Here is a 26,881-nt window from a genome sequence, read left to right on the forward strand (position 1 = left end):
CAATGTCTTCCTTCCTGCTATATTCAGGATATTTCCAATTAGCGGCAACAGCTCAGCACAATTGCTTTATGACCCGATACACGTACTCAGCAGCTGAAGTGCAGCAGTACAGAATATTTGATTTCCTTTGTTATTTAAAGTAACTATATATATATTTAAAACAAATCACAATATGTGATTTGCTCGCTCGTAGTGATGAACTCGTAGAGAGTCATCACCTGACTGCAGCTCTCCTCGGCTTTATAGACAGTTTCAGCTCATGGTTTATTCTCATAGTGCAACACAGCTGCAACAGGCAGATGTTTTGAGAGAAAAAACACCACCGTACACTTGAAAATGTAATGTTTATCTGTGACATGTTCAAACGGTGTAAATGTAGTACAAGTACAGTAAACATCCACTTTAAACAATCTAATTGCTCACTCTCAGGATAAATTGCTGCATTTTAGACAGACTACACAGACTCCTTCTGATTGAGTTCAGCTGACTGTTGACATGATGTTATCTGATATGAGTAGTGATGATGTTTTTCTGTTCCTCACTCTCACTACTCTTTTGATACAGGAAATACTGTCCAGTGAGTAAGTGTATATGTAGTGACACAGGAACACACACAGACTGAGGATGTAGGTTGTTTTATTGAGATAAAAAGAACACTACATTGAAACTATGTCCTTACTATTTATACTTTACTATTAAAAACAAAACTCTGCCATAAAAAAAAGAAACATAACAAATACAAAACATAAATTCAAACATAAAAAAAAAACTCAATGTGCAAAATTGAAAATTACGTTCACATTGTAAACATAAGCAGCAGTAAGAGAGGGAGAAAATAAAATGGGACCAGGAGTGGCGGCCATCTTATGAGTTTTTAGTAGAATTCCAACCTAATCAATCATTTTCTAATAAAAAATGTTTCCAAACTATTCTTTGTAGCTTCCAAAAGATAAAAGGAAATATTTCCTGAATAACTGAAGTACACAGGATAGTGCAATAGCAGCAAAGCACAAAAAAACAAAACAATACTTTTTTAAATTAAAGTCATTTACACCAGGACTTTTTTTTTCTTTTTTTTTTTTTAAATTCTAACACAGTGTGCAACTCTCAAACTTTAGGACCTGATTTGTACCAAACTGACTTTCTTCATCTTCTCTCCTTTCTATTTTTAGCCTCCGTTTCCTCTCGAAATTCTGACTCTCTTACGCAGTGATTCCTCACTAATCTTCACTCCATAGAAAAAAAAAAAAAAAAAAAGAAGCTAATTATCAAAAGTGAAACTATTTATGAATCACTACGGCTCCCTGCAGCCACCTAGTGGACGACGGGTCTTACTACTACTACTTTACCGACTTCACCAACTGCTTCACAAGAGTGACCAAAAAAAAAAAAAAAATGAACAAAAAAACCCCACAAAACTGTCATATTTGCTGTGGCTGATGTTTAACGGAGCTCTGTCCATCACCTGAACGCACCAGATCCCTTTTATACTGAAAACATGTGGATTACATTCAAATAACACAAGTCTCTAAAACCCAGTCAATCCTCTCTATCACAACATATTATTATTATCATTATTATTATTATTATTATTATTATTAAGCATCATTTACAACGCAGTAAACAATACCGCTGAGGAATGTGTTCATCTCTAAATGTGTCATTGTGGATGATACTACAGTATTACTGTAGTATCGACCGTTCTTCCTCAAAACACAGTTTCACTATTAAAATGACAACTGAGAGTTTCAGCATGTGGACTGTACAGTACAGTGTCATTTTCAGTACAGTAGCATCATAAAAAAAACAGCAGTGGAACAATATATAGTGTAGCAAGTTAATGCAGCAGTTACTTTTTTTTTTCCATTTTTTATATTTCTTTAAATATGAACATGTATTGAAGATAGTGGTTATCAACACACTACTGGAAAAAAAAAGATTCCCTTGAATGTTTCAAACTTCAGCCTTATCTTTTGTTTGGTGTACAATAAATCAAGGTCACTTATGACCTTATACACCCACTAAACTGACGTTAGAATACAAAATCCTCTTGTGGATTCATTCTTTCTTTCTTTCTGCTGTGGGCGGATGGTGATAGTTCAAGTGATGACTAGTTCAAGGGCTAAGAACTGATGTGAACGCTTCTGTGATTGGTGGAGATCAAGTCTCCGGGCAAACGATATGTCGAAGCTTTAAAGGGACACTCCCAAAACGCTCGCTGTTTAAGCTAAGCATCGCTCTCCACATAAGTTAACAAAAAAAATAAAAAGATCTGAAAGAAAGAAATCCGTGTTCGGCACTCGTTTTTTGATCCTTCTTTTCATCTGAAAAGCTAATTTTTGTTATTTTACAGACGTTTCCAACCCAAATGTTTAGTATGTATATTTAGTATTATATGTTTTTGTTCTCCTTTAATATATAGAGACGTTTTCCTCGTCCTTAGTTCATCTTTCAAGTGCCAGTTCTGCTTTTAACATGCCTCAAGTGTCGCAAATGTCCAGTAATTTCAAGTATCTAAAAGTTTCAAACAGCTTAAAACGTTTCAGCTCAGAGGCAGTTCTCCGGGTCAGCGAGTCAGTGACCTCTAAACATCTATGGCCACTCCGTGTTTGGTGGAGATCACATCTCTGGTTCCTGTTAGATACATGAGCACTGAACACAGGTGCGGGAGCGTCGCCGTGGTGCTGACGTACAGCCAGTAGGGGAGCGGCGCCGTGTTGCCGAAGGGGCACACCCACAGACCGTGGCGTACGGCATCCCGGACGTGGTGCGTTGCCATGGAGATGAAAAGCATCCATGGCAGGGAGCACCAAGCATCTTTGAGGCGTCCGATCCACATGAGGAAGCGGAGGGAGAGGCAGAGGACGGGGATGAGAGAGGAGCAGTGAAGAGGAGGACGCTGAGGGAGAGATACAGCAGCCTGGGAGGAAAACGAGAGAGAGAGAGAGAGTGAACGCTAAGAATAATATCTTCAAATATTATTACTGCAAGATATTTGCCGCAGCAGAAACTGAGAGTCACATCTCTCACTACCAATAAAAAAAATCACCATGGTATCAGTTTATATATGTACAAGTCTTTCATGAAAATGGGATCGCCATTTAAACATCTGCATTTCCTTCCAAATACCAGATGTGTACTCACACATAGAAGTTTTGTGCCAAGTAAAAAATGCAAAAAACAAACCAAAATTAAACACATTATTCTTCCGCCGTGACATTTCCTTGAGTGTAAACTTACTGTCTCCATCTTTTTCAGTTCTACTTTGAGTAAGATGCATCAAACCAGTCAAAAGGTCCATTTTTTCAACATAACACACAGATATATAGAAGTGGTCCAAATCTGCAAGATGACAGACTGAGATGTAGCTGTTGAGTCTTTTTATGAAAGGTCTAAAGGAAATTGGTTCAAAACAAAACAAAATGAAAAAAAAACAAATATTCTGATAATGGATTAATGACTTGATTCACCTTTTATTAAAGAAAAAATACAAAAATTCTCTTGTTCCAGCTTCTTAAATGTGAATATTTCCTGGTTTCTTTAGTCTCTGATAGTAAACTGAATATCTGTTGGTCAGATAAAACAAAACATCTGAGGTGACATTTTATGACTAGCCTAATCAATAAATAGAGAAAATAATCAACAGATTAAATCAATAATGAAAATAATCGTCAGTAGCAGCCCTAGTAACGAGGGCAATATTTGTTTTTTTAAAAACATACAAACAACATGAACAAACATTTTGATGAGTAAATGTAGTCACTTGGTTGTTTCTATATACTGAACACTGCAGGATATTTTATAGTTGAAAGCTTGTCTCTGCTTTCTGGGGGATTTAATATGTAACTGCTAAATTTCTACATTTAAAACTTGCAATTTGACCAAAACATACACCGATACCTGCTTATCTGTGAAAAAGTCAAACGTGCTTATAATATCGGCTCCGCCAATGAATCAGCTGAGCTTTATCTTTTACAAAATCCCCTTTCACACACTCTCTCTCGTGTTGTTTTCTTATGTTTGGGAAGCTGCTTTCAGTAAAGATGATCAATTTTACCAAAGACACACTGAATCATCTCAAAAAGAATCTCAACATTTCTACAAGACAAGACGGTCGTTGCCAAATAAACACAAACGCCTACGAACTCTGATAAGAGAGAAGGATGACTATCTCTCTGCTGCTTCTCCAACATGGACTGCAAATTATTTATGACCCATCAGCATGACATTCTTTTTATTTCTTGTTTTTTTTTTTTTCCCTCCACTTTCTCATTTAATTTTTAATCTGCTTTAGCCATGAATCATTCTGTCACCACAATCTGAACACAGAAAGCTATTCATCTTCAGAAAGTTGACTTGTCTCCAAAATGAATTTAATATATCTTACAGTGTCGACGCAGATTATTCAAACGCTAAAGTAGAGAGAGCAACAGATTTGACACACTTTTGTAGGCTTGTACACTTATGAAATGAAGAACCACGGTTAAGTGTGCAGGTCTTACCTTGAGAGACAGGGATCCGGCCATGTAGAAGTGATCCAGGTCTATGATTGATGCCAGAAGACCCGCCAGCAGCACCTCATACAGATCACTCTTTTTCCTCAGTCCAATAACAACCGCCCACGACCACAGCCCCACCAATCCGTGCGTGGCGTTGTCCAAGGCGGCGCGGAGCCACAGGTGATGCTGGATGACTGACAGCTGGAGGGTGTGGTCCGCCACCACGCAGAACATACCGAGTCCCGCAGACGCCAGCAGAGAGGCGGAGCTGAATGTCTGTAGGAGGGCCTGAGCTTTCTCCGTCTCCACAGCCAGGCTGAGAGGTACGGGAGCGCCCTCCCCCCCGAGGCCCACCCCCAACAACGGGGACGAGGAAGGGGACGAGTCGAGCTTGGAGTAGAATCCTTGCATGTTGACAGATGGCTAGGGGCGGCCAATCGCCACTGAAGGTCAGCAAGTTTCAGGTAGACTGGAGAGGGAGAGACAGAGAGGGAGAGAGGCTGCTTTAGGTTGTAAGAAAAGTGTGGGAAAAAAGAAAAAAAAAAGAGCGGATGTGACAGGAAGGCATCAAACAGAAAAGACTACTGTGTGACCTATATTAGCACGTCTACATCAGACATGACTCACTTGCTTTAAATCATCTGAGAGCTCTGTGGACAAATGTGTAAACTACTCATATACAAAAAAACATATAGTCTGAAAAAACAAACTGTCCTTAATAATAAAAAATGAAATGCTGTGAGGATGAGTCACTCTGTACAGTGTTCTGTTTGGATCGTTAGGCTGATGTTTTTAGCACACAATGTTTAATTAATCGCTAATTAGGTTTGGTACAATGAGCCCGGGCTGGCATCTGTATTGTTGCATAATGGATCATCCATTTCCCTTAAAAAGCTTCAGATTATTTCTAACTGCAGTGTAAAATATACGGATGTTTGTTAATACTTTACTTCCCCTTATTTAGCATTTATATGTAATATACAAACATTTAATACACGGACAACATACTATGATGTAGTTGTAAGCAGATATAAGGATGTTTTTAAAGGTTTTTTAAGTATACAGTATGACAGCAGTTTTAACATCCCCTATGAAAACATATTTTATATTGTTACAACTGTGTTTTACTATAATCTGTTTATACACCATGGGTAAAAATTGAAAGATACATTAATAAATGGTTATATCTGAGAGCAACTACATTATAGTGTGTTATGAACTATGTATTAAATGTTTGCATACTGCTTATAAATGATAAATAGAAGGATTTAAAGTGCAGTGTTACCTGATGTACTCTAGTGTTTTATTGCACCTCCCATCAGGTTTTGACAATGTGCCAACACCAACGTGCACCAGAATAAAATAGAATAAACTGTTGTTAAAACCAGGGGAGGAAATTAGTGTTTGTCTCACGCAAGATCACAACACAAAGGAAGCAATAAAGACAACATGCATCACAAATCGTCAGCATCACAGTGACGTGCAGAAGTTAATACGATTCGACTGAAATGTCCCAGTATGTGTTACAAATATGAGTATATACACATTTTAAAGTGCACCTTTCACAATAATAACAAAGCATGTGATCATACTGAACACATACATTTCATTTTTACTACCGCTGTGCATGTTGACTCTCAGACGCAAATTAGTAAATAAAAAAATGGATGTAGAGCTGCAACGATTGTTCAATTAATCAGTTAGTTGATCAAAAAAAAAAAAAAAAAAAAACCCTGCAACTATTTTGTTAATTAATTGTTTTTTCAGGTAAAATTGTCAAACATTCTCCCGCTTCTCAAATGTCAGAATTTGCTGCTTTTTTGTCTTAAATTATGGCAAATATAATATTTTTTTATCTGTTAGTTGGACAAAACATGACGTTTGATTTGATGATGTCACCGTGTATGGATTACACGGTGACATCATCAAACATGGTCAGGATATTGTGATGAGCATTTTCACTGTTTTCTGATGTTTTATAGACCAACAGGTGAATAAGTTTAACACAATATTAATAAAATAATCAGCAGATGAATCAATAATGGAAATAATCGACCCTAAATAGATGTTAGCACCACAAATGACGAGAGACGACACGCAAATTGAAAATACAGACTGTATGTTCACCGTAGCCTGAACCTGCATGTTGATTCAAACACTGTTTAACTGAACTGCTTCAGTTATATTTCTATACAGGTTTATTTCAGAAACCACAATTCATGGAGGCTTTTGATCCCAGAGGGGATATAAAAATAGCTCTCTTGTCTCTCCTGCAACTGAGTGAAATGTAGGACATGCAAAATGGCAATCCTTTCTGAATTCACCTCACTGTTGCCAGCCGCTGATGCAACAGCAGTCTGTTTCTTTAGGACTAAAATAAAAGCGCTATCCTCTAACGTTATGCCCCTGTGGATGAAAATTTAATGAACCGAGCTTGTTATTTTTGTCACCTGCTGGCAGCGAGCTCACACTTATCTGTTGTAACGTCAGCTAAGCTAGCTAGTTAGCGTTTTATCTATCTATCTAGCAATATTAGAGGTTAGTCTTAAAAAAAGAAAGATGTGTTATCTTATCTTAACAAGCTACAGTGACGATGACAGCCAGCTGGGAGCTAACCGGCTAACAGTGAAAGATGCTGCTTTGTGTAGGCGGACAGCAGCTGTCACGATTAGCTCCGCTCAAACTGCGGCTAATTACGCAACATGACACGATTCGCTTGCAAATAAAAACACATATCTCTGTTCCACATTGACTAATTCATGTGTTCTTCTGTCATTTTTTATCAACCAGTTGACACATATAACGATACTCACCCCATTCCCTTGTATTTTCCTACCATTAGCGGTGCTTCTTCTTCTACTGTTGTGTTTTGTGGTAGTGTTGGCGGTCGGCGGCGCTTTGCTGTCACCTGCAGGCCCTGAGTGGAACAGCCAGGTGAGCTGTCCTGTTTCTTTGACAGGGTTCAACATAAGATAAGTTACGGTAAGAAACTGGCATGTTACAGCAGTGCAGGAAACAAGGATCACAATCATTTTATGAGCAGTTTCCAGCAAGTTTTACTAAAAATCTTAAGGATGATTAAATACTCTTAACAATCATCTATATTGTGAGACAACTCATACCTCTGTACATTATTAAAAAGTCCAGTTGTGGCCTTTTCAAATTCAATGAATCTAAAAATGTTACACTTATATAAACTAGGACAAAACTTGACTACAAAATTGTATTGTTGAGGACTAGAAAACGTGTGTTTGTTCATTTTAATTGGAAATGGAGAGCTACATGTGGAGTTAATGTAACCATACTTAAAACCTGCACTAAAACATGGTGTTTAAATGTGTGAATAATCCTTAGTAGCAGTAGTATACCACTTGCACAGGATGAACTGCATAATGGAGAAAAGATAAGTACGGCTCTATTCTGTAAAGACATGCCATCATTTCGATTTTAACCCTGTCATTCCCCTACAAGCAAACATTTATCATGGCTTAGGCAAAGCAATTAAGAAAAAAGAACATTAAGAAAATCAATTAGCCTCTCCATGGCAAGGTCATGTAGGCTATAAAATGCTATAATTATGAAAGTCCTGTGTAGTTTCATGAGGCAAAATGACATAATTGATAATGATAACATTTATATCTATAGTTTTTGTGTTTGAAAATTGATGTTTGTATCAGCTACAGCAAAAAATCATTGGATCAAAGCATTTACAGAGGAGATGCATCTCGTGGCAGCTGCAGTTTCTCCGAGCTCCACTAGAGGGTAAAAGAGACCACAGAATAAAAACAAATTAAAGCTCCTATCACTGTAACTAAATAACACGCAGTGAATATTGTGAACTATCTGCAGCATGGGTCTGTCTTTAAATGTAGAAATTCTCTCACAATAGCTTAGACTGATATTTCAAGATCCATATGTTTGACTAGTATGATATACAGTTTTGATTTGTTTTAAATATTAAATCATAACGTGAACCCTGACTGACAGACAACAGTGCTTCCAAACCTGCAGACTGGCAACATTTAAAATAAGTGTGTCAAAGTTCAAATGAGGAAACCTGCCATGCAATACATTTAAATTTCACCACTCATATATGTCTCTATTAAAGATACTAGATCATATCTGTAAAGACGTTTAATCTCTTTTAGTGGGATGTCTTTAATAAGCCTAGATCTCTTTATTGCATCTTAGTAGGTAATATTTAGAGTTTCAAATTCAATCTGTAGTTTGTTCTTTCTCTATTCATGATGTCTGCCCTCTGTCAGTGGCTATTTAATGATCTCGTACACACTTATTCCTCATTTTCTTATTGAGCTTTAGCTTCACAATGAGCTGTGTGAATTTTTGATAGAGGAAAAAACAGAGACTCTGTAGGCTCCAACACAAACTGAGTCACCAAGCTTGCATATCTGGCTTTTATTTTGAGTTTCTTGAATCTTGTCCTGAATCAATCCGCTCAAGAAAAAGAAGCCTCAGTTCTTGAAGATCATTGCAATTATAGGAATTACTACAATTTGAGAAAATGAGGCTGTAGTCTGCAGTGAGTAACATTTCTGCACTCAACAGAAGTCTTGGACAGCAGTGTTCTAGCAGTGATTGTGACCTTTCATTTCGTGGCACTGACTTACGGTTTCAGCACTTCAGAGACGTCAGACCAATGTGCTCCGCTGTCATCACTTGAGCCCAGTGTTTAAGGCTGACGAGCACTTGGCGGAACGGTCTTTCGACTCAGAAGCAAACATCATCAAGATTTTAGCCACGTGGCCAAAATCTTTGCCAATGTTCCTTCTATTCCCCTCCACATGTCCTTTCAAGTCACATTTTTGTGATGTGAAACAAACAAGGTTCATTTCCATTCAACAACAAGTATCAGGGCAGACCAAAAGAAGAGAGTGACATTTTGGATTTGCCTCTAAAATCCTTAAAGACTTATGGTTACTAATGCAGTTTGACATGCTGCTGAGATGAGCAATATAATTAGCTCAGAAGAAAATTATTCAACACACACGTCTACTGATATTCTGTTTCATCCAACCCCTCTGCACAGAGTGTGCAGGATTGTGGGAATTGGAAACGTCCATCACGGTGGAAGACTTGATTAATTTGTTGGTCACGTGAGGACAGAGGAGATATGAAATAGGAGAGACACAGAGATGAGCTGCATTTGAATGTTTCAGCACCATAGACAGCGCACAGTCAAGCAGGTTGTTTCTGCTGCCCTCCGGTGGCCACATGCAGGAGAATTTTCCTTTTTCTCCTATAAAAGCTGTCAAAAACATCATTCAAAGGAATAAAGTTGACATTTAGTGACCAGTTTTAAGTTATAAAAGGAGTATGACAGAGTTGCAAAGATAAAAAAAAGTTGTGCCCCAAAAACGGTAACACATCACCAAAAAGCAAAATCACATGTGTCAACAAGCAATATGTTTTGATGTATTTAATGCACGTGACTCCAAAATTGTGTGTAAAATAAACACATTTTTGAAATAATACCCCAGAACAAGGAAGAATAAGATGATGCAAGAATAAACTGTGCGTTGAGATTCTGTAAATAGGTAGCACGACGTGAAGAAAAGCGGAAGTTAAAATATTGTGTGAGAAAAGTGGAAGAGACAGAAATAGTATAACAGTGAGATAGATATAGTGGAAGAAAAAAAAAAACACAGACAGAAAGAGTCATAGAGGAAAGAACAGAGAGCCAGCGAGCTGAGTGTTTAAAGAGGCCGGAGCCAGAAGCCGGGACGGAAGTGAGAAGGAAGGAGAGGTCGTGTCATTCATCCAGTTATCAGTGAAAGGTCATTAGAGCTGCAGCAAGGCTGTTAGAACTGACAGGCCCTGCATGGTAGAGACACACACACTCTCTCTCTCCTATATACTTGAGGTTAATATAGATCAAATCATGGCTGCAGGCAAAAGGGGCATGGCTGAACATTTCAATTGCCATTTAATTAAAGTTGGGATGAAAAATCAGGTGAAAAGATCTATTTCTGTCTAGGCTAATAATAATAATAATAATAATAATAATAATAATAATAATAAATTTAAAAAATTCTGAATATGTATCAGTGTTCTTACCAGTCTTGTGTTGAGGTCTCTTTGTAAATATTGGGTTTTCATTGACAGCCCCGTTAAAAAAAACACACACAAGAAAGGGAAAAGGAAACGAGGAAGGAAGGAAGGGATTATGAATTCAATACCCACACAAGCAGATACACACTTTTCTGCACACACACACTCGAGCGCACACACAGAGGACTCCAGCTGACAGCTGTTAGATGGTGTATTGATTTGTCCTCTGTCTCCAGACCGGCCTGCCAGAACTTGTCAGAATAATGAAAGAAAGAGAGCTTGAGAGAAGGAAGAGAGACAGTGAGACATTTAAAGAGACAGAGAGACAGAGAGAGCGAGAGGGAAAGGTCAAATGGGAGTTTTGACCAACCGCGTCTCCTTTATTGGTGTTTTCTTGTCAAATGTATCAGGCTGAAAGTTGATATTTTAAGTGTCTTAGAAATGTTGCTCTTCTAATATCCGTAACACAAGTATGGTTAAAGGACAGTTCCAGTTTATTACATGCTGCAGTAGGTTTGGCAGTTATAATGACGTTGTACTCACCAACACAGCAACGTTGCAACAAAGTCAGTCAAGGCAAGACACATAAGCACATGATCATACAGGTTTAAGCACACTCTCGTGTAAGCTAAACGTATTTGAAAGTAAAATGAAGGTGAAAAGAAACATTTTTACCAAAACTTTCTGTTTTCACTGTGTACGGGTCGACTGTTGGCGTGTTTACAGCTGGTCTCATAATCTGGACTCTCCAGTTTCTTGACCTGTCAGATTTTGTTGCAGTGATGTCACAATGTTTCCAGATCTTAGCAATAACTTCTGTGAGTAACATGTTATCATAACCGATGGAAATGGTGGCCAAAGATAATAAGACCCAAGTCAAAATAAACTGGATTATTTGGTCTACATTTTCATCTGGGGCTCTACTGGAATATCTTGAATGATTTACAGTTAAAAAAAAAACCTTCTATGCAGCCCCTCAGTTCAGCCTCTGTCTGAAACAGGTTGTTTTAGCCCCTGTCTCTTTAGGGCGAGTTTAAGTGGGCATGACTGATGTGGTTTTGATCAAAGAACGTCTTCATCAGGTGAGCAGCTCTCTCCATCATGCAGACCTGTGAATCACAACAACGAGGAGAAAGCAACTGAAAGATGCAGAATGAGGGTGTTTTTGTCAGCGGCAGCAGCAGAACTTGTAGCCTTTTGACATTAGAGGAAGTGATTTGATCCAGTATCAAAAATACTGCGTAGTTGAACTTTACTTACTGCTACATTCTGTCTTTCAAATCCTCCTGTTTTTTGAGTGGTAAACTGACTTTAAGGCCTCCTTTTATGAATGCACTACACAAAGTCGTTCAAATCAATTTCTTTCTGATGTCCCAACTGAATATACAGTTTAAAGAGTCATGAGGAGAGAAAGATGAATCACTTCCTGACAGTTCTACAGTCCAAAAAGATAGAATCGGCCTTCATCGATCACCCATGCATTGCTGATACAGCTCACCTGAATCTGTAAATATACTTTTCCCTTCAAGCCTCATTGAGAAACATGATTCTCAACAAGGTCACAACTATTGATTTGGAAAAGTTAAAATGTATTTGTTTATGGCTGAATGTGGGAAGTCAGAAATCACTGTTATCAGAGTATATTGATAAAGTTATTGATGCTCTTCTCAAGCAGCCGTATCTTCATGTCAATTAAAAAGGCGGTTGTGAAACAGTATGTTGTGTTCTCAGAGTATCAGTTCAAAAGGCGAAATGAGCATGAGGCCAGTGTGTCATCATTCATTGTGAAATGGTCACATTTAATGGTTGAAACCTGTCATTGTATATACATCTATAAAAAAGACCCCAGGTACAGGTTACGACATTCTACTGCTAATACATACATTATTATTATTATTATTATTAAATAATAAACTTTTTGTTCAATGTTAAAGTTACATATCATAGTGTACAAAATAGGATCAAGGAGAATTAAGCCATTATGAATGTCTGAAAAAAAAACTAAAACCCTATATGTGTGTTTTTATTAGCCTATTTGTCCATAAAATCAAAAAAAAAAGAAAAAAAATACAATAAAACACATCAATATTCCTTTGAATAACATAATATTAACTGGTGATATTGGCTATTGAAATGTAAACTGCAAAAAGACATTTATCTTATGTTTGTAAAGGCGTCAGAATTTGGAAAGCAAACTGTTTTGTGTTATTGTATTTTACAGCACAGAGCAGAATGGAAAACCAACATAGCTCGTATCGATATGCTTCAATAACCAACTTTGTCTTCGTCAATACAAAGTCGAACCAAAACAAACTGGTGGGCAAAGAATAGTTCAGTCTCAAATCCACTTTTATTTTTTTTATTTTTTTTTTTACAATCCAAGTCCTCCTTGCCAGTCTCTGAAAGCAGAATGTAAAGCTAATTGTCTAAATAAGCCAGACTACCATTACTGAATTCTTCAAAGTGTTAGTCCTCGTATCGAAACATCAAAAACGACTTGCTCCGTCAGTTTGATTGGGTCGTTGGAGGCGCACAGATTCAGAGTCTGATTGAGTATTTTTTTTTTTTGTGGCTTCTTTGTTAAAATGAAAGGTTTACACAAACAGGAGCTGCAGGGTTCCTCGGATTCGTCCAAAGTTTGATTCGTATACCATTTGAGTCTGTATCGATCAGGCGTTGTGCGCGCACACAACTTTCTGGGGTTCTCAACCCACAACAAAGGCAGGCACAGGCTTCAGGAAGCTCAATGAACTGTTTGGGAACCGTTTTCGTGGGGGGTGAAGTTGAGTCTTTGGCATGGTGATTTAGCTGTATGGGCTACGGTGACTATACACACAAACACGCATGCTCTATATGTGTGTGTGTTTGTGTGTACAGTTTCAAAGGAAACTCAAAATTAAGACAAATTATTAAAAAAAAAAATAAGAGCAAAAGAGTAATTAGGGGACTTTTTGTCATCTGAGGTGGTGATTTTCTTGTTCTGACGAGGAGATTCCCAAACAAATCAGTCTGCTGTGGCCCGTCAAAGCCACCAGGGGGTATTACAAGACTGTTTATGTTGTTGTGGTTGGTTGCTGCTCTTGTTGCTGCTGTTGTTGTTGTTGTTGTTGTTGTTGTTGAGGATGATGATGCCGCTTTCAAGAGTTCCTCTGAAGACTTTCTTTGTCACCATTAATCAAAAATGCTGAATCGCATTATCATCGTCTGGTATCTAAGTAATCTCGGTGAGTAACTGTGTGATGGACAGAAATGATCAATGCACTGTATCCTTGAAACATGTGCAAAATAGAAAAAAGACCAGCCTCCTCCTCCTCCTCCTCCTCCTCTTCTGCTTCCTCTTCTTCCTCCTGCTCCACCTCTCCCTTCAGGAATAAGACATTTACATCTGGAGAAAGAGACAGAAGCACAAATTAGGCAAGTCAAGCTGCAGCTTATCACATAATGAACTGCTTATCTTGTTGATCTTAGCATGATCCCTTGTGATTTACTATTTTAGGTTTATATTACTAATTTACTGTTTTTGTCATTAATATGTGGTTCTGTTTGACTTTTCTCATTTGTGATTTCCAGTTGGCCTTCATCATATTTATCCAGCTAAACTTGGCACAGTTCACACTCCAAAATGAGCAGCAGGTGTTGAGTTGTAAATTGTTCTGAAGTGTCATTAGTAAGGGAGTTATGTTTGCCAAGTGTTTCTCTTTTGACCAAACTGGGTATAAAAACTATTTCCTCTTTGCACACCTTCATGGTCAACTTTGTTGCAGTCCATGATATTTAGCTTTTCAGTATTCATCGCTACACATCTACATCTTCGACACTATTACAACATGATTTACGGTGTGAAACCTATAAAATAAATTAAATGAGACAGCTCTGGATTGGATTTTTACTTCCAATCCCTTCCAGGAAAAAAATATGAAAAACAACAAAAAAAAAAAAAACAACCCTGCTGGGTCATAAAACAAACTCACCCACTCATTGTTGCTCTTGTTCTATTAAACATCCACTTGACATCAATAGATATGCACTGACTCGCCAGTGTTGCGACTGAACGGCTGAGTTCATAATCAATTCAAAGATGAGGGCTTGTCGACTCATTGCAAGAGGTGTGTGTATATATGTGTGTGTGTGCATGTGTGTGTTTGCTCACCACATGAACAGCGGCAGCATTCCTAACAGCAAAGGAGAGAAGAATGTGAGGACCCTGGCAGCTCTGCCCACTGGACGTTCAGCCTTCTGTGGTGCATTGGAGGACGGGATGGGAGAGGTCTTAGTCTCTGTGGAAAACCAATCAGAAAACACAATATTGAGTACATGTTTTAATGAATTCCCCTAAATCCTCACTTTGATTTGTCTGTCAGTTGTTCACTTCAGTTGTTTTTTTTTTTTGTTCTGTTCATACAGTGTTACATGATTGTTTTGTTCCCAGGGGGCACAACTTCCAAAGGCGTTGCTTTGATGAATGGACATTGAAAAGCGCTCATCATACCGGGAAGAACCAAACAGAAAGGAAAATACAGTGCAGAGTGAAATCAATTCTAATCTGCAAGCGCAATCAATATGGGACTTGTCAAGGCAGTTATGAAGTGAACTGAACAAAAAAAAAAAATCTCATTCATACTGAGGCTGCAGGGAAACGGTGAAGGACAGAGCCAGAGTGAAATGGATAGAGAGATAAAATATGGAGATGGAAAGAAGAGAAAGGGAGACAGAGGATGAGGTAAAAACCCTGAGGTGAAGCAGGAGGGGGGAGAGATAAAGTATTAAAAAAAAAGCAAATATACATTACAGCTGTTAATATATTGCTGATAAGAGACGCATGTTGAAAATTTACCCATTTACAGACCCATGATATGCTGTATGTTTTCATTTTACAGCACATAACCGGAGCTGCGGAGTGACTCGAGACTTTATTTGGATGTGACCGCACTGAGACTTGACTCCCTGAAAATCTCACATGACATGAGACTTGAGACAAAGACATTTGTTCATTTGACCTGGCGGAACCCCAGAACAATAAATAAAACAATGGCATCAATAATCCTTGAATAAAATAAAAACCTTGAATATTTTAAGTCCCCCTCCACTTAAAAATATGTTTTTCTTCTTATTCATACAAGTTGGATGTTTGAGCTTCATTATGTAGAATGATGCATGTGCAGAGTTTGACACTAGACGGCTGTTTTCATATTCATCCGCTGAAAATGGAAAGTTTCTCTGTGCTCATTAAAAATGTGATTTTAAAGGGGTGGACCTACGAGCAGGAATTGTGACATCACAACTAGTTTGGAAGCCAATTCTGGTCCAACTTACACACGTGTATATTTGCATATTCATAGATTCTGGAACATTTAAAGAGGGAGTAGGAGGAGATGCCATTTTAAGGATTTCAAAGTGGTAAAATATTTGGTCCAAGCAGACTATTCTTACATGTCTTGATACATGTCTGGAGGGAATCTTCAATTATTAGAACTCTGCATTGAAATATCTGAAAATGTTTAAAATGCAGGTCATTTTAATGATCAGTCTTTGGAAACTTACTAACAACTGACTTGTATTTCACCTGTGAGGCCTTTTGACTCAGATCGCCCTCAGAGACTTAAGACTTGACCCTAAAACTTAATACTCAAATTTGCTCCTGGATATCAACAAAGTCTTATCTCTTATCTAAAAGTTGAATGTGTAGGTAGAGGATGAAATTGCGTAAGCACACAAAGTAGATACAATAAGTCTCTCATACATTTCCAGTTACTGTAATACGATTATGTTCAAGTGTTTGAGGCTGGTAATAAACATAAACATGCTGAAAACTACTATGCTTTTAAGCCATTTTTTAGGGCGTCTGTTTGGTTTTTACATTGCTTGACAAATAAAAATATCACAGTTTAATGCTTTATAAGACTGGGCTATTGCCACAGCTGCCGGCACATATTAACTCATGCAAACTGTTTGCAGCTCAGTCTAGAACCCCAAAGCATTTTTTACTGGAGAGAGAATATGATTTCCCTCTCCTTCCAATTAAGGGCTGTTGTGTGGTACTGTGTCGGGAGTCGTGAGATATTAGAAGGAAGCAGCCAGGTGTGAAATAGCTAGAGAGAGAGAGAGAGAGAGAGAGAGAAAGAAAGAGAGACACATTTAATATGTTCAGCAGCTCAGTGAAATACTTCCCACCTGCAGCAAAACATTTTGCTTCGGAGTAGTGAAGAAAATATGTGGAAATAATGTGATGGTGACAAGGAGAGACAGTTATGGGGTACGCGTTGATGTAACAAGCTAGTTGAGGACAGGTAAAAAGAGGGAGACATGACAATGATGTGAGGAGGGGAGAGGGCTGATAAACAAAGGAGGTGAAGAAAAACAGCTGAAGGGGGGAGAGACGGAGCGGAGCAGAGCAGAGCAGGCAGAGAAGTGAGGGGGAAATTTGAAAAATAAAAGGGAAAAAGGAAGGATGGATAAAGAATGCACTGAATGATTTTAACTTGATCTGTTTTAAAGCTGAGGTTTTCTGCCTGTTGCCATCTCTGTCAGTCTCTGGAGACAGAAATGTGGGGAATTATGGTGAAGCCAGGTTTCACTCTAATTGGAGGTGAGGTAGGTCAACACCTGTCAATCAAGGCTAAAAGGAGCTACTATAGTATTTTTTCCCTGCTGCAAATTCCCATTTTTTTCCATTTCTTTTAATGACATCCTTGACGTTCCTCAACACAGAGTCTTCAGGACAGCAGCACTGGGGGGGGGTTATGTTATTTACGACCATCAGTTTCATTTAAATCAACTTCTTTTCTGAGAAACTATGTTATTCTTGTAAGCCAGTACGCCACAGTCGCTGTTATTATGTAGAAGAAGCCAGTCAGAGGCATGAATCACAACTGTCACAAGTTCAAAATGCTTTGTCACTGCAGGAACAAAACACTGCAGGTGCTGAATTAATCCAAAACTGACCCAGAATCAGGAAGTGAGCTGATTTAACCCGCTGGATATATTTTCAGGTTTCTACAAAGCCTAAAATCCAGCTTCCGCTCATTATTAGATGCACAGTTGATTGGATGTTTTGTATTGAATTGCACCTTTACTTTTTTTTTAACTGAAATTTTCTAACTCAGTTGCTAAATATTTTTACTGATGATTCACCTGGGAGAGCTTCAATCCCATCCAAGTCTAGAAAGTACTCCAAACTCTGGATGCCTGAATTAACACTCACCATTTTAATACCCTGTGTCACCTTAATGACATCATAAGTGGTAGTCCGCCTATGAATTTAAATCTCTTTTTTTGGAGCCTGCATACAGGAGAAGAAGAGTAAAGTCGCTTCAGCATTTAACTGCGTTGGTTGCTGCTTGTTAAGCACTTGCATGGATATAAACACGTACTCTAAGCATTTATAAATAGTGCCAGACATGAAATATATAAGAAGTGATATCTGGTGTTGCCTGTTTGGTGCTAGACAGTGTCCAGTTTCTGTCTCACAGACTGGGCGAGGCAGAAACGTATATCTCAGATGGTTGCAACACGAAGGATGGCAGCAACTTTTTAAAGCCTCGACTGAGCTGCTTTTTACTTAATGGAATGTGGTCGCTAAGCAATGGTCCAATCACCGAGGATGGGATTTCGTCTGTCTGTCTCCGTGCTATCCTTGAAGTGCAACAAGCTACTACTTCAGTTTATCTCCAAGAAGTATGGACAGCCTAGTGTTTCAAAGCATGAACTGAACAAAAAGAAAAAAGTAGGAGAAAAAAATGTGGCAAGAGAGGAAATGGAGAAAGTCTAGAGTGTGTTTAGATCGTGAACCACACAATCAATAAGTCAGAGGAAGTCCATTCACTTCCTATTCGGCTGAGCGGCCAAGAAATATTGGTCAGTGTGTAGATGTTAACGAGTTGGTCAGCCGACAAAAAAAGTTTGGCCCTGGTTGAACATTTTGTGGGTATTGTTCTGGTCGTTGACAGGCGATCAGATAGTTTCCTTATTTCCTTCCTGATGTGATTCTGCTTCATGTACAATAGTAAATGAACAAATACTTAGTTGATTGACAATCAAGAATCATCAATCCATCAATCAATTAGCTATAGCCTCTTATCCTCTGGAGGGTCCTAACAATCTTAGCTGACATATTTCTAACTTTTCCAACTCAGGCAAGCATAAAAAACTTTCTTTTTTAATATATATTTTTTCAATTTCTGGCATTTCTTATCAGTTAATTTATGCACAGATTTAAATGTCCCTCAGTTCTGCCTTTACTTTAAAGAACAGAAGGGAAGATAGAAGTCCTGGATGAATGGTGTACCCATCAGTGGGAACGACAACCTATTCCAATGCTATTTTATTGATATTAACAGAGCAACTGCACTGTATCTGCACACAGCCACCGCGCAGATGTAACCACTCACCCAGCTGGTCACTCTTTTAAAGGACATGTCAGAGGGTCAGAAAAAGAGATGTGGTGATGAAAGGTAAGAATGAGAGAAAGACTGGCTGTTAAAAAAGGAGAGAGAGGGAAAAGAAGACAGACATCAAGAGAGAGAGCGAGAGACCTAGAGGCGACAGAGAGAAAGAGACAACAAGACAGGGAGAGAGGGAAGGGAAGCAGAGAAGCGTCAGCTGGATCGAAAAGAGGCATGAGGAGAATCCCAATAACCTCCTGTTCTTTCCCTGAGAACAAGAATATTACACTGTGTGCCGAGTGAGTGATTGTGTGTGTGTGTGTGTGCGTGTACACTGTGTGTTATCAGAGGGGGGTACTGCACGTGTGTGTGTGTGTGTGTGTGTGTGTGTGTGTGTGTGGGGCACTGTTTTTATGTGTTTGTGTATGTGTGTTAGAGCAGGCTGGATGTTCTGTGTGTGGTGTTCAGCATGTGTTTGTGTGTCTATAGGCAAGCGTGAGCTCATTCAGTATTGAGTATGTGATGATCTGTGTATAGTGCTGCTTGTGGCCACTAGGAGTCACTGTTGTACCATAAAACTAGTGAGAAACTTCAGGCAGAGAGAGAAAGACAGGTAGAGAGAGGAAGACCGGTAGACAGGTTGGGTTTTCAGAGGTAAAGGGAGCACAGTGAAGTCAGGGGTCGTTCGACCAAAATACTCTCCAGTGATGACGGTACAAAAGAATTAGGAATGCTGTCTGAATGCACTAACCTTCCAACAATCACCTGCAAATTAAAATATAGATTTGTTTTCTCCGCAATCAACAAACAGATGAAGTGGCAGAAGTTTTTTCAGCCATTAACAGTGTCTGTAAACCTTCTTCTCAGGCTGAGTAAAGCCCAACAACCTCGGGTTACGGCAGCCTGTATGTGGGCAGTGAGCTAGATCAGATCAACATTTTTTTAAAATAAATTCAGAGCTTCTTTCATGTGGAACAATAAATCTGGACAGTAAGAGGAAAATTAAGTAAGTTTTACTAGCAAACCAGGAGATTTCATTGGAAAGTGTTCATTTATATTAGATAGCAGGGAGACATACAGTACCAGTCAAAAGTTTGGACACATTGTCTCACTCAAGTGAATGGGAAGGCGTATCCAAACTTTTGACTGGTACTGTATGTGTGGCCGAAAAGTAGACCATGGCAGACTCCCTTGGATGCCTGTGCACCACAATGTTCCTTTGTCCTCATGTACTGACCGGCCAACAAGCATAGTGTGACACAATCTGAAAGAGCCAGTTTGACATGGAGGTATTTTATAATTCAATGATGATGAGCAACAAAATGTAAATCTTTGGTGTAGCAGACATACTTTGACTATGAAAAGAAACTGTGACTGTGGACTGTGCTTGGGTGTCATGCAGAGTTTGAATTATAGTTGAGGTCTGTGGCTGTAACCTGTCAATAAAAAGGTTTGTACGTGTTTAGAGGCTTTTAATGTTGGACACACTAATACTCGAATTGTTCACATCCGTATTTTATCTAAGATTTATCTCTGAACTGTTTCCAAATTGACATGCCTTTTCTCTTACAAGATATGCACTCCAGTCAAGAGCTGGATCAAGTCTGGTGAGACTGTCTGAGAAATTGTAATACTCCCAATTGTTCTCCCTAAATTGGATATTTGCTGGAAACTCAAAGAGCAATCTCATTTTTGCTGATGTAGAAGTGTACTTAGGGTGTGGCCAGTACACTGTGACATCACTGTAGGGTGTGGCTTGGGTTGTACCACTCCAAACTGTAAAGAGGTGACACAAATTTGAATTTTTCAACCACTATATGTCAATTAAACAACTATGTTCTACTTTCAACCACACGCAAAACATCTTTATACACAATATTTTGCAGTTAAGTGTAAAGTTCAGTTCTGCTTTGAATATTACATGTGCTATTCACCAGCCTGATATCCAACTGGTGCAGATAAGCACTCTCTACATTTTCAAGACCACAGCAGGATTGCAATTTAGAATGTGCAAATTGGCCAAATACTCTATAAAACCTGTTCACTCAGATTCAGTGCTTATTCATTCAAAATGTGTCCAGCCATTTGTGCTTTGCTATTCCAGCATGGTCAGAGCGATGCATGCAGAGGAGTGTTCAGACCGGGAATGGATGTCTTGTTGTTCAGGGATCATCAGTGCGTAGAGAGATTTCGATTTGACAAGCGAGCCAATCCCTTGATCTCTGCCACATGCTGAAGGGGTGCCAACTAGATAATTCCCAGAGATAGTTTTTGTCCTTGTATGTGTGTGTGTGTGTGTGTGTGTGTGTGTGTGTGTGTGTCAGGACATGCACAATAAAATAATCTATAATGAATTTCATGTTAACTTATCATTTTTCAAGCATAAAAAAAATTGTGGTGGAGTGTATATTGTAAATTAGCCAATTAGAATTTGCAGGAGAGACGTGAGGATTTTTTAAAGGATGGCACAGTTTTTCCCTGAGGCGGTGTGCAGGCGCTCAGGTTGATGTGTGTCCATTTGTCTGGAGGCTGCTGCTGTTATAGCTTAAGCTGCGATAAAAGTTCAAGGCTATCAAACACTTACAGTATACTCAATTTAATGATAAAGAAAGTTATTAACCAAACTTAATTTCATACCTAACTGGTTCAGGGAATTTACTGTGTGACAGCCGTGGGCACAAAGAACTATGTAAATTTTTAAAGGACTACTATAACATCATCACAATGATTTCTACAGCTGATGGACTAGGAGACTGATAAATACCAAACAGCATTATAGAGATACTATAATAATGTTGCTACATGCATACAGTCAGTGTAAGCTCCTGATAAATTTATCTGTATTATGGTCAACTAAACTCATGAGGAGCCATTGCAATACAATATATGCTACTGTTAGATACTTGTTTGCATTTACAGAGGCCTTTGTCTTCTTTTAGTTGTACCCTTCTAACTTTAACTTGAAATCTCCTATAGGCATTCATTGACACAAGAGAAGCCAGCTGACATTGGTGACCTCCTACTTTGACTTTGATGCTACATTTTGAAACTATGCAGCTGACTTACGTGAGTCACCAAATCTAAATGCAACCCTTTAGTAGGAATAAGGGGTACAGGCTTTAACTGAGGCTATGACCTACCGGCAAGAAACTCCACTTCAGTTGTGGAAGTGATCTGCACAGGCTCTTCAATCCAGGGTGTAGCGTGCACAGCAACACTCCAGTCACTCCATGTTCCAATCTCTGTGTCTTTGGCAGCCACCTGTTGAACACAAAGATAGTAAAAAGTAGTCTATTTGAAACATCCATAAGTTTTCATTTGAAGTTGTGCAAGAACAGGTTACATATACAAAAAAGGAGCAAGCAAAGACTAAACTCAATTGCAGAGGAAAGTGAATAAAAGATTGTACTTCTTTGGATTTGGCAAATAGTCCACGCTGATCTCTGTCATCATGAACTACCTATATATATATATATATATATATATATATATATATATATATATATATATATATATATATATATAAAGGAGTAGTATATAATTCCCTCTGTTAAAATTGATTATAAATTCAATCATTTGGTGGTAAAAACACGTGGTTACATCTGATCATTTTAATATCCATCCATGCTTTATGCCCAAGGCTAAATATTTAGGTAAGCTAATTTGATACTCGCTGTATGTAAGTACAGCTTTAACTTCCCTTTGTTACGTAAGATAAACTTGGAAGACCAGGTGGAAAGAAACCTCTTGAAGAGAGGATCATGGTTGATTTTGGTGGTTTTGTCAGTGCTGTCAGTTCTGCATTAGATGACTTTCAGATTTTAGTCAGAATAATTAGTCTGTGTACTTTTGGAGAAGGTTTATTGTTTGTTTTCCAGTTTTGAGGCTGCAGCTTTAGAAGTAGGCTAATACTTGTTCCTGAAAGGTAATACAGAATTAGATGTGGTTTGTATCAGGTCTTCTACGATCAGTCAGCTACTGTAGAAATGAATAGATAGTTGATGTTACCTGGATGATGTATTCCTTCCCAGCATAGGCATCGGTGATAGTGTGGGAGGTGCTGTCAGATAATTCCACCTAAACAGCCAATACAAGAGAGCAGCTGGTCAGTGTGGATCGGGGAAGAGCACATTTGGTAAGTGTTACAGTGATGAGTTAAAGTAATTGTCCAATCTTTCTTATTCTTGAAAGATATTCTTAAGTTACTTAACAAAACAACCTTATTTAAGAATAAAACTAATGATTTTTGAAACTATACACATATTTAAGAATGGGTTTGATGGCCCTAGGGATATGAAATGTTCCAACATCATGAATTATGAAAAATCTTTGCTAAAAAAGGCAGTTATGAGCTCTTGGACAACTTTCAGTCTGAGAAAGTCCTACCCTTCTACCCATAAATGATGTGCTCAGTATAGCAATCCTAGCCTGAGCCTTTAATGTTTTATGGTAGGTGATTCAGCTGTGCCATACAGTATACTATTTTTACTCAGCACTCATTTATTTACAACACACCTTTTATCATTATTCTGTACATAGGTCAAGTCTGTTGCTTTTTCTTTACATTTCACTGTTGAATTGATTGAACCCCGCTGCTCCCGCGGCCTCCACACTCCACACATACCAACACTCAGATGCAGCATGCAAAATACCAGTGGCATAATGGATGATTATACCAGAAAGCTTTGGCATCAATGCCACATTTTATAACACAATAATGCATGCCAACATTTGAAAGCTTTTTGTACACACTTTAATTTGCAGAGCGAAACAGAGAATGAACTGGGAGAGCATGAGAGAATGATTTGCTGCTTCTCTGTAATTTACAGTGTTGTGTGTGTGTGTGTGTGTTTGTTTGCCTGTCTAAAAGACTGAAGGAAAAATATATAGATAGTGGGTGCTGCTACTCCTGCAGTCAAATTAAATGATTTAGAGACATGGCTGTTGCCTTCTGCAGACTACTAGTGAAACAAGGCACACACATACATATCTATACACATCTAAGGGATTTGAACTAAAGCTCCAAGTTATCTGAAATCTTTTATTGTTTTAGCTTAGCAAGTGTTTAATTTACTGTGTCAGTCCAACAACATACAATGTATAGACAAACTCAAATCTGAATTTGTTCATATGGAAATGTTTATTCTGGTTTTAGTTCCAGCAATGGTGCAAATACACCGACCATGTAAGAAGTTAAACCCATATAAAACTGCACACTTACACACATCAGATTCTTACAGATTTGAAAGAACTGAGACTTGAGTTACATCACAGAGTTGACTTCAGACTCTAGACAACTGGGTAAAATACAGACTACACAACCAGTAAGTGTTCCAATTTATATGATATTATTCTGCTGACAATTGTTGAATCATAGACAGATCTAAGTCCATTGTGTGTCTATCTATTACTTTGCACAAAAAATGAAACCTGCATTAATATACTGTGAACACACAAACACACACACACACACACACACACACACACAGTGCATATATCAGCCAGAGTGATGTGTGTCTTCCCAACCTCTCTCTATCTGCTCTGATCCTTTGTCTCTGCCCCCCTCTCCCTTTGTTTAGAAGGAAGTTCAGGCTTTATCTGGCTAACCGAGCGCTACATTTATAGGCTTAATTTCATTACTGGAATGCAATAACAACGTAATCCGAGTGTGTGTGTGTGTGTGTGTGTGTGCATTTTGCATGTTCTGTTGAGCGCTGTGTGCATTTGTGGATATACTTCAATGTAGTATAATGTATGTAGTGTGTGTGTGTGTATGTGTGTGTGTGTTAACAGACATGTGTGCAGCCTTTGAGACGAAATCTTCCACTGTTTACATGTAGTCCAACCAGCGTATCCAACCGTAGCTTCTATCAGCATTCCTTCCTGACTCTAATGTATGTGTGTGTGTGTGTTTGCATTTGATATGAGTGAGAAAAACAACACAGCAGTTTGGGAAAATATGCCTGCATCCTTTGTGTTTCTTTTATACGCACATGTTTACACTCATGTTAGTACATGTCTGCTGCATTGTTGTTTCTCTTTGCGAGGAACTGAACTGAAACCGGTGCTTGTGTGTGTGTGTGTGTGCACATGTGTGTGTGAACTATGTATATGCGTACATATGGAGGAGTATATGGAGTAAACAGCTTGCAGATAAACATTTCTAGAGAGATGGATGTGTTGCTGCGTTGCCAAGTGGCTAAACAGGGAGCAGCGAGAGCAGCACTTAATATCACACGGAGGGAGGAGAGGAAGGGGGGGGGGGGAGCGTTGAGAATGAGGGAAGGAAGGGGGGAGATAGATGGAGAGAGGAGATGCATTTTGGAGTGGCTGTTGCTATCAGCTGCCAAAAAAACACTGTCAGATCATTCACACTACAAGACCAAGCCTGTGTGTTGTGGCAACGGTGGTGAAGCGATGTATATTTACTTGTTGCTTGCTGATGTGCGTGTTTGTGTGTGTGTGTGTGTGTATGCTTTTATGATTCACATGTGTCTGTAGGGCTTATGTAATGTAAACTAAGCTGTTTAGAGCTGCAAAGAAAAAAAAAAAAACCTGCTTTTTGCAGCGTTCATAAAAAGTGAATGTACAATTGTACGCACTCAAACACACTGCCACCCCAAACACCCAAATATTTACCTTATCATCATCATGTCCCATTGCCTCAGTGTAAATATACTGAATTCACTAACCCCCAAAATATAATATGATAATGATGATAATAAAAATTCTGGACCACAAAATGGTCTGTTTTGAAAGTAATGATGACTAAATGTGAAATCTCCTCATTTCACGCGTAAACACCATATGTCTGTTCATTGTAAACAGCATATGCGAGCATGAATGTTTGACAATGAAACAGAGGAAAACAGAGACGACAGTCTTATTGCAGGAATCCACATGAGGAGCGGCGCACCTGGATGTTATAACCCCTTTGAACAGGAAAAGAATTCATTGTAGCTTGCTCCCTGAAACAAAATAAAGAAGAAAAAAAAAAAAAAACACTCCATAGTGTAAAGCACAGAAGCTGCAGTTCTAAGATGGCTGCAGCTCAAGAGGAGCGTTCTGTTAAACAAACACTTGGATCGAAATTCCAGTTTGTTTATTGTCGTTCTGCGGAGCGCTTTTTAAACAAGGCCCGCGCTAATGCGTGTCTCCCCCTCCGTTTGTGTCATCAGAAGACATGTCTGACACTGTGAAACCCTTTGTGTGTGTGCGAGGGCATCACACCACACGATCTCTTAGATAAAATCAAACTGCGACGTTCAGTGTGTTCCCGGTGTTATTTTGTGAAGAGGTGTCATGTTGTACCCACATTCCTTAAACCTACCTCTACTACTTTCACTTCAGCCTATCATTTCCCAGCATGTGCAGGAGATGCTTTATATCTGTAGCTGGAGAATATGGCATGATAATCATGACATTAAGCTCTATTGTATCTTTTTACTGTGTTTACATGTGCTGCACATAACCAAAAAAGCATTCATTTCTTTATGCACAGTATGTGTGCTCTGCAGAAAGAGCACATGCTGTAATGGCTGGTGGATGTTACAGTGGAAAAAATGAAGATGATGGACAGTAGAATGTGGTAACAATGTCATATTTCAAAATATTCTAGTGCATGGCCAAGTTACATTTACTCAGAAAAAAAGAAAAAAAAAGAAACAGACTAAAAAGAGATGCTTCACTCTCCCACACACACACACAGCTTAGTGCTATAATACACACACACATGAACACACTCCCCAAGAGCTTCTACACAAATCCAGACAATGAAAGGGGCAGAGAGAAGAGATGTGAACATTCCTCAGGGATTGCATAAGGAACTGAAGTGACCCCTTACTTTTCACACATCCTTTTTTCCTCTCCTCTCCTCTCCTCTCCTCTCCATCTATCTTGTACTTGTGCTTACTGTTGCAAAAAGCTCAAATC

General features: G+C 38.7%; 2 protein-coding genes across 2 annotated transcripts in view; both read right to left on the reverse strand.

Annotated features, from left to right (window-relative positions):
* Positions 1-619: 619 nt before the first annotated feature.
* Positions 620-7,418, reverse strand: tmem267 (transmembrane protein 267). Its single transcript, XM_067575157.1, has 3 exons — positions 7,313-7,418; positions 4,503-4,968; positions 620-2,920 (listed from the first exon to the last, which is right to left on the reverse strand). The coding sequence occupies exons 2-3, from the start codon at positions 4,908-4,910 to the stop codon at positions 2,585-2,587; spliced, it is 744 nt and encodes a 247-aa protein (XP_067431258.1). The 5' UTR covers positions 4,911-4,968; positions 7,313-7,418; the 3' UTR covers positions 620-2,584.
* Positions 7,419-12,338: 4,920 nt separating this feature from the next.
* The window catches only part of cntfr (ciliary neurotrophic factor receptor), a 228,881-nt gene continuing 214,338 nt past the window's right edge, over positions 12,339-26,881 (reverse strand). The window contains exons 8-11 of the mRNA XM_067574320.1: positions 22,958-23,026; positions 22,090-22,210; positions 14,719-14,845; positions 12,339-13,953 (exon numbers count right to left, since the gene is read on the reverse strand). Of these exons, the coding sequence (XP_067430421.1) occupies position 13,953; positions 14,719-14,845; positions 22,090-22,210; positions 22,958-23,026 (318 nt within the window). The 3' untranslated portion in view covers positions 12,339-13,952. The remainder of the gene's footprint in view (positions 13,954-14,718; positions 14,846-22,089; positions 22,211-22,957; positions 23,027-26,881) is intronic.

This window comes from Thunnus thynnus, chromosome 19 (genome assembly GCF_963924715.1).
Source record: "Thunnus thynnus chromosome 19, fThuThy2.1, whole genome shotgun sequence".
Taxonomy (NCBI): domain Eukaryota; kingdom Metazoa; phylum Chordata; class Actinopteri; order Scombriformes; family Scombridae; genus Thunnus; species Thunnus thynnus.

Excerpts from the sequence above, each read along its gene's own strand:
- tmem267 (XM_067575157.1), bottom strand. The coding sequence starts at position 4,910 with ATGCAAGGATTCTACTCCAAGCTCGACTCGTCCCCTTCCTCGTCCCCG. Across the intron at positions 2,921-4,502 it reads CCGGATCCCTGTCTCTCAAG|GCTGCTGTATCTCTCCCTCA; the intron begins GTAAGACCTGCA and ends TTTTCCTCCCAG.